The sequence below is a fragment of the Dreissena polymorpha genome, chromosome 11, assembly GCF_020536995.1.
Source record: "Dreissena polymorpha isolate Duluth1 chromosome 11, UMN_Dpol_1.0, whole genome shotgun sequence".
NCBI classification, from domain to species: domain Eukaryota; kingdom Metazoa; phylum Mollusca; class Bivalvia; order Myida; family Dreissenidae; genus Dreissena; species Dreissena polymorpha.
The window spans coordinates 57887966-57901828 of NC_068365.1; the positions used below are offsets into that span (position 1 = coordinate 57887966).

Sequence of the window (13863 nt, forward strand, 5' to 3'; positions counted from 1 at the left end):
CACTTTCTCGAAAATAAGTTTCAAGTTATTGTGAGTTACCCAAGATGTTTTACTCACTTTACTGCCCAGTCAAGTGGAGCTACCAAGATGGAAGTTGTGCTGACAATTTTGAAATCCACCGCCCTTATATACTTTCTCAAAAGTGCCCACGTGACCTTAACTGACCAATGACCATATGACAGCCTGCCAGCATCATCCCAATCAGCCAATAGGATTCTGACAGCTCGTAAAATCAACCAATCACAATCTGTCAGCCTGAGCTGTCAGAATCCACCATGATGCTGGCAAATTCGGCGTCCTAGCGGCCATGACAGGTCAGATTTATTCATAACATTTACATACAAATGCATAAATATGGCCTGTCTATAAACAACAGGAACAAATGGAAACAGTTAATGTCACACTTGGTTTTCATGCACTTTATAATTCGTTATAATGGTGTTATTATAGTGTTAAAGTGATGTAAACAATGGACATAGCCAGCCTTACGTGAAAAACGAGGTAAGTGCAATTATTATTATTATTATTATCATCATCATCATCATTATTATCATCTTTGTCATCATTAATATTAGTATAATTATTAGTAGTATCACTCTGGAAACTGCATTGCACGTAAGTATAAACCTTAAGCAAATAGGCGTATAATGCCCGGACTGGGTCATTACAATATATATGTATATATGTTAAAGAATCGAATCAAATTTGGTAGGTTTGGTATCGTTATCGAATCGAAGCATTTCGAATCGATTTTCGATGAATCGGATCGAATCGTTGCAGCTCTAATGAAAACTGTGGACTTTATTGCGTAAACAAGCCTTATTTCACAATTTTCTCAAATTTAAGGGGAAATAATTCTGGACTTTTTACTCTGATGGAACCCATTTTCAATAGGATTCAAGTCCTCCTTAATATAAAGACACTGAACAAGTTTGAAAAGAATCGGATGAAAACTGTGGACTTTATCGCGTAAACAAGAAAAAGTTGACCGCACGCACAGACGGACGAAAACCACGCCATGACATAAGCTCTTCAGGCCTTTGGCAAGTAGAGCTAAAAAGATAAGCAAACATTTATCAGGGACAATTCTTTGGGCTTTAATGGTATTTTTTGTTGGAAGGATGTCTCTTCTTAGCGAAAAATCCAGTTAAAGCGAAAAAGAGTCATCCCTAATTAGCCTGTGTGGACTGCACAGGCTAGTTTGTGACGACACTTTTCTCACATGCATCAAGCCCCCTTTACCCAGATCATGACTCAATTCTCAAAGGATTCCTAAAAGACACATACCTGTTGCATAATATATTGTTTTTGCTGACATTGTAGCTTTCATTGATGGTGGCGACCTCAATGGAGTCCGGGGTACTAGGTGTTGGTGGGGTTTCCAGTGTTATATGGTAGCCATTTTCTGGAGGGTCACTGAAAACATTCACAAAATTTGTCAACCATTTCCCACTCAGAAGCAAAGTGAAAAAATCTAAATGCAATCAGCATTAAAGCAGAACAGCCTGTGAGTAAACAGCAGCCTGTTCAGGTTTTATGCTATTTGCTGTTCATCAATATCATAGAGTTGTAAATAAAGCCTTTAAATATTTAAATCTATTGAGAAAGATCTTTAAATCAATTTGATTTTCTAAGGGAAAAAAATGGGTCAAAAAGCTTATCTGAGCTACAAAATTAATGTCATAAAACTGAATCCGCACCCTGACTAATTACTGATAAATATGTTATTTATCACGAGAAAATTGTACTATATTAAGCACATTTTACCCTTTGTTTGGGGATCAAAAAATATCACTTTAGCAATTAAAATGGGAAAACCAAATATTAAACTGAAATATTCTTTTAGTGCATGATCATACAAAAGTATAACAGTTACTTCTTAAAAGAAGTATTGTAGATTTAAAGCCAATTAAGTTCTGAAAAACAACAGTCATGTTCATATTTATTTAGTGGAATTAAGTGTGCACATTAGATTCAGAGAAACTGAGTTATCATGAATGTATGTACATAGCAACTCTACATGTACTAAGCATAACACTCAAATAAATGTTAATGGGCATAAATAAGGTACAGAAAAAAATCACCATGCAGTATCATGCTGTTTAAGCACAAGAGTAAAATTGAGTAAAAATCAGTTTCAATACTATGCCTCTTTGTTGTATGGTAGGATGTAACAAATTAAATCATAAAACTCAAGCTGAAATAACTGGAGTATAAGATCCAAATCGCTTGCTGCATAACTTTACATTAATTCACCTTGGAAATGCATACATTCTGCCAGCAGGGGAGACTGAATTCTTTGCTCCAGAGCTAATATCTGCCATGGTAAATCAATAGAGCAAATGAGTCTTGCTGGAAATGAGTTGCACAAGCAAGAGCACATGGAGCTAAGATGCCTTGAGGCTGATGTAAACTGGGGCATGATGTCTCTATCTCATACAGTCATGTAATATTACCATCTTCATCAGGGAAACATCTGCTGAGCAATATGCAACATATTTTATCGTTTATATTAATAGTAATGGTAATATTTATTATAAATGAACTCCCTATTTTGCACACAGTTTCCTTGCATACATATTTTACACAACTCACTGTATGCCTTTTTATCATAATTTAAAAAAAAATTATGAAAATTGATCTAAATTGAAAATCTATGGTGTTTGTCAGAAACACTATGTCCCCTTTTGCGCCGCTTTGAAGCTATAAATTTGACCTTTGACCTTGAAGGATGACCTTGACCTTCACCACTCAAAATGTGCAGCTCCATGAGATACACATGCATTCCAAATATCAAGTTGCTATCCTCAATATTGCAAAAGTTATTGCAAATGTTAAAGTTGGGGCAAACAAACACACAAACAAACCAACAGACAGGGCAAAAACAATATGTCTCCCACTATAGTGGTGGGGGACATAAAAATGTATCAATATATGCAACATTTTGACAAAGACAGAACTTGTCAAGGTGTTATATGGACAAATGACCTTTGATCTCTATTAAGAGTGACCTTGACCTGTGAGGTAAGCAGACACCACATTGTCATATAATAGCTTCCATTTTTGCAAAGTTATTTTTGAATTGCTCAATACAGGGCTCAGCCTAGGTTCAAACTTGAGGGAGAAGTGACTTCTCCCTGAGCTGTAATTAGGGAGAAGTGAGGCCACTAAAAGGAGAAGTGGTTTCTGTTCGACTTTTAATAAAATCTTCACTTGTTTTATACCCCTCATTACACCAAGCCTATCATCATCAATAACAAACAAATAATATTTTCAAATTCAATAAATCCTTACATATTAAGTCACATAAATCAATTTATACAAATAAAACATGTGATTTCCATTTGTGTCATAAAAATAAACAGTATTTTAATAATGCAATGGCAATCCAAACCCTATTGACATCATAATGTACTGTTTGTACATGATAATTACATATTGTAGAGCTTGCGTCAAATTAAAAATCCCATTTTACCACTGTTATTTTAATTAGCAGACAAAATGCCCACCCTACCCATTCCTTCTGTGACAGAATTTATGATATGTACCGGTAGCACCTTTTCATCACATATTTAACATCATTATATTATCATCATCCCTATGACTGCTTTTGTAACAAAACACAATCTTAATGCATGGAACATCTAGTATATAACATATATATATATTACTGTTTATCCGAATACTATATATGTCCGAAATATGTTCACTTAAGAATGCCTTACCTGTTAAACTTTAATAATCCAAATTTTCCTTGTTGTTATCTGGTTTAACAAACCTTATCAAATGTTCGTTAAATCCAGTTAATGATTTCTCCATTATTGAATCACCATTACTTATAATTTGAATCGCCAGCTTTGAATTGAACGCAGGTTGAATGTTACAATACGTCCGCCATTTGCAATGTCGAAGGTCATGACGTAGCAGTTTAATTATACTCAAATAATTTATATCTAATCGAGGAAATGTGTTTTCTCAATGTTTGTGTGTAGTATTATGACTTTTTAGTATAAAAATAAACTGTGATTCCAGTTTTCAAAAGATGGGTGTTTTAAATACTCGTAATTATCGGTGGATTAACAAACTGACAAAACTCGCTGGACTTAAAAGTGGATCTACGTAATTAATAGACCTATGATCAATTTTGTTTTTCTTCAATTATACTTTCTTTAACCATGCCGTCAGCCAAAAAAACTGCAAATCGGATGGTCAATCAATTATGACGTTATAATTAGACAAGTGTGTTGTTATAGCAACCAATATTAAGGGACTGCTTTGTCACGGTCAATTAACGATCTGTGCGGGGGGGGGGGGGGGGGGGTAAATTGTGTGACCATAAGACAATTAAAGCTCTAGTTGCCTGTAGGGTAGTCCCTGCAGTGTCACATACAGGCTTTAACCTACCACACTAAACGGTCCATACAGGCATATTCATCAATGAAAAAATCATGGCCAGATACTTAAGACTGATGATAACAAGCAGGTGTAATCCTCATGGATATTGAGCATTTCATGCATAAATAAATTTTCTATCGAAACACACTTCCTATTTTGAATGTTAATGCGACGTAAATAAATAAAACATTCATGTTTCAAATAAACCCTGTTCATGAATATTGTGTTGACCAAGGTTCTTATTAAAAGCGCGCGAAAATTGTGCGGGACATTTACAAACGTCACGTTTTGCGCATGGAAAGAGGGTGTATTGAATTGTTTGCACTACGTCGATACCGACACGATTATTTGGGTGAGTTGTTAGTTTTCTTTTATATATGGTTATGAATTAATGACAAAATAAATTGCACATCCACTGGATAATTAGTGTTTAAGAGTTTTGAAACACGAAACAAAAAAATCATTATAGAATAAAACGTATTCAAATTTACGGTTGGGTGAGTGTAACTGTTGCGCGTTTTAACCTTTTTGTGCGTAAATACATGTATACTGACGTCATTTCATCACTCAGGTAAACTACTGCATATGTATGTACAATGCCCGCGTTCTCATTGGTTACTATCGATGTTAATGTACCGCTAAACTACGCCTGCAAGGCGTGTACTAATTGCGCTTGCAGAACAGAGAACTATCAAAACTGTCGGCGAAATGGCACTCACTTTAATCATTTGATCTAAAACCGTAATTGTTTGGAGTGTATGCCCATGTATGCTAGTTGCCTGGATAAGCTTTCACAGCAGTCGATCTTTTGCTGTGATAATAAACTGATAACATAACAAGCGTCATCATGAAGTGACTTTATGACATGTGAAAATAGAGAATTTCTAGATGGAAAAGTTGAGAATAAAAACGTCGATGTTGTAAAAAAAGAAGGCGAAGTCAACTTCTCCTTCATGTAATTTAAAGGCAACATTATGATGTGCCGGGCGAAGTTATTGCCCACGTCGCCCTCATGGCCAAGCCCTGCAATATATGGCAAAGTTACGGTTGAAACAGAAATGTTCAAGCTCGAATTTGACGTTCACATTTTACTTTTGACTTTTAAGCATGACCTTGACTTTTGAGGTTGGGAAACAAGTGTTGCACGGAACATGTTGTCTTATTATGGTTAACAATTTTGCAGCTTTATTTAAAAATTCATCAGTATATTGCAAGTTATGGCTGAAACAGAAAATAGAAAGACAATTCAGACACTCAAACAGATTGATGAACAGACGGACAGTGTAACAAATATATGCTTCCTTCTTTGAAGGAGGGTATACTAAGCCCTAAAGGCTGATGAGATCTTGAAGCCACATGTGGGCATCGCTCAAACAATGAAAATAATCAAGCAAACATGACTGTGGCTCATAAATAATCCCAGTACATCAAATCTAGAGTTGTAGAAGCATGCATGCTTTGTTGCTTCCTTGAGATAAAAATGTTGTTTCTTTGGTGCATCATTATTTTGATTAACAAACACACTAGAAACCATGTTGAATGCCATGTTAAAGGACTATTAACTGTCCTCAATTCTCACATGGTGAAATTTGATAGTTATTTTTGTTATACCATTTCTCCAATATGAAACTTATTTTTTATTTGGTAGAAATGTTCAAGGTAATCACTCTTTGTTGTAGGAAAGTTGTTTTCTAACCTCAATTCTCTGAAATGAAAGTTTGTGTTATTTGTTTTTAAAGAAAGTTAAAAACGAAAAACAATTATTAGAAATACAACATGTCGGTTAAGATTTCATTCAGGAGGGATAATCACAGTAATAAACATAAATTTTACAGTAATTATTTGTCATCAGTCCATCTAAAGTATGGCTTAAAAATCATAAGAACCAGACAGTGTAATAGTCCAAGGGAAAGTTTATTACATATATAACATTTGTAAAAAGCAACCTAAAAATGTCTGTCTATTTCTATGTATCAAACGTTGTTGTATTTATCAAATTCAAACCAAAAGACTATTTTGAGATTTATCAGATTACAAATGTCTTTTTTTTCTGATGTATAAATATAACAGATTTAATTAACAAATGCCAAAGGCAGCTTGTAGTTTCTATTTTCTAAGACATAATAAAAACAATAAAACAGTTTTACCTAATCTAATTATCGTATGCTATAAGTGATTTAAAAGTCCACTAACACTCAAAATCAACGAATATTTTCATACAATATTTCATAAAAATAAAGTTAAAAAAAAGAAAAAAGTTCCTAATAATTAGCAAGAACCAAAATTTCAAACCTAGATGTGGTCTGAAAAGAATTAGATTTAAAGCGATACAAAATGCTCGTTTTTTGTGTGTGTCACAATAGATTCCATGTGAATTTCCTGCTTCAATATCGGATCATTTACAAGCAAACGCCAGGCTTCAGGCAGCTTCGGACACACAGCATAGTTCTCATGAATACATGGTTCTTCCGACGCTGCATCAGCCTTATCTCACACTTGCTACTAAGTTTGTATTTAGTATTCAAATTTAAAGCCCAGGTTGTCCTAGAGGAAAGAAAGACATGATAGACCTGAATTCTTATTTTCGCATGCTTTACACAAAATGCATGTGGACTGTTAATCTGTTGCTAGAAAATTACAAAATTGTCAGAAAAATATAGTGCTACGCAACCCATGCTCTTTATAATTATGACACTTTCTCTTTTGAATTAAAAATGAAGCTTAATTTCCAATGACCCGGATTATTTGATTATGCAACAGTAAAATGACGACTGTTTGACGGTCACATTATCGTTTTTTGTTTTGTATTTTTGCTTAAGATCTTTTTTCTTCATTTTGGAATTAAAACAATGGGATGTGCGCTTAACATGAGGCGTGTTATACATGACAACTAACCGTAGGTAGACTCGCATACCAAAAATCAGCTCACTATCTTAAAGCATTGCGTAAAAAACGTCCTGAAAACGATTATTACCGCAAAATTTTTAAGTCTGAGGCCGATAACTTCGCCAAAAAATCAATGGACCAGAACAAAACTCACAATTTATCAATAGGTCATGTAGGTAGAGTCATATACCGTAAATCAGCTCAATATCTCAAAGCTTTTCGTAAAAAAAAACCTCTGAAAAACGGTTATTATTGATAACATTTCTAAGGCCCATAACTTTGCAAAACATCAATGGACCGAAAAGAAACTCACACTTCATCATTATGTAGGTCATGTAGGTAGACTCACATACCACGAGTCAGCTCAATGTCTGAGAGCGTTGCGTAAAAAACCTCTGGAAAATGGAATGCCGGACTGACAGATGGACAGTTTGACTGTTATATGCCACCCTACAGGGGTCATAAAAATCCAAGTTATAGCAATGCTTTAAACCTAAAACTATAACAACAGAATGCAATTAGGGTCGAATAACCAGCTAATTAACAAGGGCTGTTTGTAAAACATGCATGCCCCCCATAAGGGCTCTCAGTTGTAGTGATAGCCATTGTGTGAATATGTTTTTTGTCACAGTGACCTTGACCTTTGACCTTGTGACCTGAAAATCAATAGGGGTCATCTTTGAGTCATGATCAATGTACCTATGAAGTTTCATGATCCTAGCCATAAGCGTTCTTGAGTTATCATCAGGAAACCATTTTACTATTTCGGGTCACCGTGACCTTGACATTGTGACCTGAAAATCAATAGGGGTTATCTGCCAGTCATGCTCAATGTACCTATGAAGTTTCATGATCATAGGCATAAGCGTACTTCAGGTATCATCCGGAAACCATTTTACTATTTTGGGTCACCGTGACCTTGACCTTTGACCTAGTGACCTGAAAATCAATAGGGGTCATCTGCCAGTCATGATCAATGTACCTATGAAGTTTCATGATCCTAGCTATAAGCGTTCTTGAGTTATCATCCGGAAACCATTTTACTATTTCGGGTCACCGTGACCTTGACCTTTGACCTAGTGACCTGAAAATCAATAGGGGTCATCTGCGAGTCATGATCAATGTACCTATGAAGTTTCATGATCCTAGGCATAAGCGTTCTTGAGTTATCATCCGGAAACCATTTTACTATTTCGGGTCACCGTGACCTTGACCTTTGACCTAGTGACCTGAAAATCAATAGGGTTCATCTGCACGTCATGATCAATCTACCTATCAAGTTTCATGATCCTAGCCATAAGCGTTCTTGAGTTATCATCCGGAAACCATTTTACTATTTCGGGTCACCGTGACCTTGACCTTTGACCTTGTGACCTGAAAATCAATAGGGGTCATCTGCGAGTCATGATCCATCTACCTATCAAGTTTCATGATCCTAGACATAAGCGTTCTTGAGTTATCATCCGGAAACCATTTTACTATTTCGGGTCACCGTGACCTTGACCTTTGACCTAGTGTCCTGAAAATCAATAGGGGTCATCTGCAAGTCATGATCAATCTACCCATGAAGTTTCATGATCCTAGGCGTATGCGTTCTTGAGTTATCATTCAAAACCATTTTACTATTTCTGGTCACCGTGACCTTGACCTTTGACCTAGTGACCTCAAAATCAATAGGGGTCATCTGCGAGTCATGATCAATGAACCTATGCAGTTTCATGATCCTAGGCCCAAGCGTTCTTGAGTTATCGTCTGACAACCACCTGGTGGACGGACTGACCGACAGACTGACATGAGCAAAGCAACATAGCCCCTCTTCTTCGAAGGGGGGCATAAAAATCAATTCCCAACACTGCTGCAGGCAATATTTAAGTTTTTATTACAAAAAATATTCATGAATAATACATCTAGATACTCATATTAGTAGTATTTCATCCTACCCTTTGTAAATCCTAGCTTGAGATCTGAACAATAACATTTTTAAAGATTTTTTTGTCATCACTTAATGACATAAAAATATTGACATGATCTGGTTAAAACATTTTTATCAAAGTTACTAAACTAAGCAAAATGATTTCATCTCAGTTTTTAAGGACTAACTGATAGTGGGCATTCATGCTTAAAATATAAAACACAAAAATGTCACATTTCAAGAAACATTGATCGATCACATAAATGTCACATTCATAACAAATACATGTAAATCAATATTAAACCTGTCCTAACAAGAAATGTGTCCATAAGGCAAGGATTCCCCCCTCATTCTACCTTGACTCAAAACTTTGCTAATATTAAAAACACTAAGCTGTTTATGGCTGAATTTGACATGTGACTACCACGTGTGACCTTGACCTTTAAGGAAATAAGATTGGTGATACACAAGACACTTAGTCTCCTCACCTTTGACCTCTAAGTGCAATCTAACATCTGAGGAAGGCAGACAGGTTTAACACACGAAATGCACTCCCCTTATGGTGGTCATAGTGGCAAGTTATTTTGAAATAGCATGATGAATGATAAAGTTAAAGCCCAAGCAAACAGTAACATTCCAGGCAAGCAGTTTCACTGCAAAATTGTACATTTGAATTCTAAGTGTCTCCGCAACATTTGATAGCAGACAAATTTACATTCCATTCTTTTTCTCATGACTGAATACCTTTTTGCAAAAAATTCTGAAATCCATCAACACATTGCAAAGTTATGACAGAGAGTGCAAATTTGACCTTTGACCTCTATCTGTGATGTTGACCTTTGAGCAGAAGATGGGTGTTAAATACAGCATGTTGTCAAATATTAATTGTGAACATTTGTGCTAAGTCATGGCAGAATCCATCAATATTTGGCATGTTATGAATGAGAAAGGAAACTTGGCACGACATACATACAGAAAGACAGATGTACAGACATACAAACAGACAGTGTGACTGCTTTTTTAGAAAGAGAGCACATAAAAGCAAAAATACAAATGACATCGTATAGAATAGACAACAATACATGTATGTACACTGTAAAATATCAAACTTATTTAATCATTTTCTGCATAATTTGTATAGCAACATAATATTATAAATGGTTAAACTTCTGTCAGGAATTATTGGATTTTTAATGTAAACTCCTCACTTAAAATACACTGCAATCGGCATGAAATGCATCAATCTTATTCCCAATTCCATTGCACTACAACCCTTTTAACTCATGATTTATTACATACCAACTTTTTTTCTTGTGCAAAAAAAACACTATGTAAACATGATAGAAGTATTGGTGAAACTAGAAGCCGTGTCGCTCTGGGTCTATCAAGCCATTTATGACTTTCTTTATAATGTGTCAAACATTATTGTGTTAATCATTTAACAAATCTCTCAAAAATGAAAACAGAAATGTCATAAAACCTCTGTATATACACACAGCATTTCATTAATGTTCGAATAGTTTTTTTCAGAACCACACAAATCTGACCAAAAAAAAATCCCTTTAAGTAATGTTGCAATCATTTGTTTAAGGGAACTTAAACAAGTGAGCTTTAAGTGGATTCTGTGATTTATAAATCAAGGTTTGAAAATCACAACAATCAGATCTTCATGACCCATTAAAAATTGCTTATAAATGTGACCCATAAAAAATTGCTGACGTATAATCTACAATCTAATAAACAATTTCTTTCAACAAGCTTACAACACAATCAACTTAAACACAAAACAAAGTCAATACCATGAAAAATTTCCAATAATATCAACCATTGTTAATACCATTTAGAGCAGAAAAAACATATTTAAACATATCTATTTCATCCCTACTGAGTACTAATATCATTTCCTCTAAAAAGCTGGCCTAACAACAAACAGCTAGCTCCAGCAGTTTGTGTTTGTCTAGCCACATGTTCACCCAGTGACCCAGTTTTCGGTCAGTGAAAATGTAAACATTAGCAGGATTTGCCAATAAAATTACAGCTGGTGAGATGGTTTTCAATGCTTCTTTTGATGAGTAGAAATAAGAATTTCATGTAATGGCTGATTTTCTTTACCCTTTACCACTTAGATATGCATTAGTAGTCTCTCAGAAAAATATATTTAAATAAAGACCTTTCTTACTAGATTAAAGTTGTAAGGCTTCATCTTCAAACCTTAGATAATGATGAGCAGCAAACAGCATAAAACCTGCAAAGACTGCGAGTTACTCGCAGGCTGTTCTGGTTTTCTGCTGTTTGCACATAGCCATTTTCACTTTGCTTCTGAGATGGAAATAGCTTCTTCTCTTCTTCTGCCTGGCTAGATAGAGAATATTAGGTCATGTTACATGTAATTCAATTTTGATTTCCTAGCAATTCTTGCATGACAAAATATCTAGGTCATATTTAGAGTAGTAATGCCATAATCTAATGTCCAGAATGTTGTTAAAACATTCGCTGCATTTTTAATCATATTAAACAATTACCATTAGCCAGAGTAGTAATGAGATGATGTAAAGACTAAGCATATTATCAAACTTTATTATTTTTTATTATTTATCCTTTGAAAAACAGAAGCAAAATACAGGTGTAAACTATAGGAAGAACTTCTCTTCAAAATAATCCACCTTTCAATTACATTAATATGGACTAAAATTAATTTTGCATACAGTCAGCATTATGGTTATATTTTCCCAATTAGTTTCATTTCCATCCCAAACTTGGGTCTCAGAATCCAAACAAAGATCTGATCTTGTGAATTATTACCCTGGATTGGAGACAACAAATTGTCATGAACTGTCTTTCCAATTACATTGTACAACTAGGTATATGCAAGAAACAGTTCACAGTTCGCCACCAATTATTCATGGATGAAAGAATTTTGTCTGCAGACTGTCTAATGCAGGAAAATGGCCCATAGATTTCTTTACAACAGATGTTTAAGAACTCAAGAGACTACAAATAAACTATACACAAACTGAAAAGTAAATCTCTATTAAATTGAAAACATATACACTATCAAATTGTTTGCCATACATAATTATTTATGACAATTTATGTTTAAACAAGGCTATTGTCAAGCAATATGGTCCCCTACTGGCTCCACCATTGTCAGAAATTCCACCATTTTCAGAATTATTTTTTTGTTGTTGCCATAGCAGGAAGTAGGAACAAAATGAAATGACGTGCATAATGTCCATATTGCCATCTATCCATGTTGCAAGTTTCATGAAAAAATATTAAGAACTTTTAAAGTTATTGCAGGATCCAGAAAAGTGTGCAGACAGACTGACTGACACACAGAGCGCAAACCATAAGTCCCCTTCGGTGAAACCGGTAGGGGACAAAAACATGCACTAAGTGTTTTTCCCAGAAGGGCATAGGGGCATGGCGCAATAAATTCAAAAAAGGCATTTCAATACGCTGTTTTTCAGAGGGGGTAATCACTTGAAAGTCAAGATGGCAACGCCGGCATGCCTAGTAAGTTATTTTTCGACGTTTTATACCATTTATTACTTTTGTGAAATTTTTAAATGAAGCTCACTTTCCAGCAATATCAGTAAAAAGGTGATTAGCGTTTATTTTGTATTAAAAATTCAGTTTATATCTCTACATTACGCCCCACACATTCAGGGCTCGCGCTTGGGGGCGACGTGAGCGACTAAGTTGCTTTCTTACGCCAAATGTCGCCTAAAATTTAAGAAAATGTAGATAAAAAGCGACTTCCAGTCTCCCTTTTATCGGATTTTGTTTACATCCGGTTTTCTCGATGTCAAGGTCTGACTCAATTTTCCAATACACACTGTCGCAGCCCGGAGTGTGTCGCAATTGAGCGACAGGTAATTTGAGGTAAACCCCGCCCCGATTCTCCCAACCTCCGAACTTATCTACCGTATTTTACCATGCATAGCGCGCAGTTTTTTACCTTCAAATTTCAAAATAAAAATTCAGTGCGCGTAATACATTGACACAACGCTTTCCTGGTTGCTAAATTGCAAAAAATCCATTTCGTAATTGTAAATCTTCACAATTGCCGCCATTTTTGTTATTGCAAAAAAACTACACCCTATAATGTTATAGACTGAAGGGGCCGTTGTCGAAACAACAAATAGCGGGAAAGGTTAGGAATGAACGGGGTAGTAATAGTTTTGACAAAAATTAAAAGATGAAAAAAATGTCTTTGTTGGTGTTTTCACACTTCTTCATCGATTGTTCACTAAAAAAAATCGAGGTATATCGATCCCCGTGCGCCGCGGTATTGTTTGTTAAAGTTTTCGTTGTCATGAAAACTCGTTGATTTACAACGCAAAACGTCTTATTTGAACTGAGGCTAATTATTTCAATAAGTATTTCTCAACTTCGCTTTTGCTTTATTTTGATAATTTAATCCAAAGTTTAATGTTAGCATTTCCGAAAATTTGCACTCTATGTGAATTGACAGTTTGACATCATCAAAGGAAAGCCGCTTCCTGTCTGAAGCAATAAAGCGACAAGTTTCTCGCCGACAAAATTGGCTTCCTTTGTCTAGCAATCAACATGCCGAACCAATCGTGTGTTTGTTCCTCAATGGCAATCGTCCAATTAAATAATAGCACGTGCAAAGCTCCGCCTTCGAACCTTTTGGAAAGAACGGA

The 13863-nt window shown here is 35.3% G+C and overlaps 1 protein-coding gene across 1 annotated transcript in view; it reads right to left on the reverse strand.

The window, feature by feature from the left end:
* LOC127850339 (zinc finger protein aebp2-like) overlaps positions 1-13863 on the reverse strand; it is an 87624-nt gene that overhangs the window by 56807 nt on the left and 16954 nt on the right. The window contains exon 2 of the mRNA XM_052383316.1: positions 1288-1416. Within this exon, the coding sequence (XP_052239276.1) occupies positions 1288-1416 (129 nt within the window). The remainder of the gene's footprint in view (positions 1-1287; positions 1417-13863) is intronic.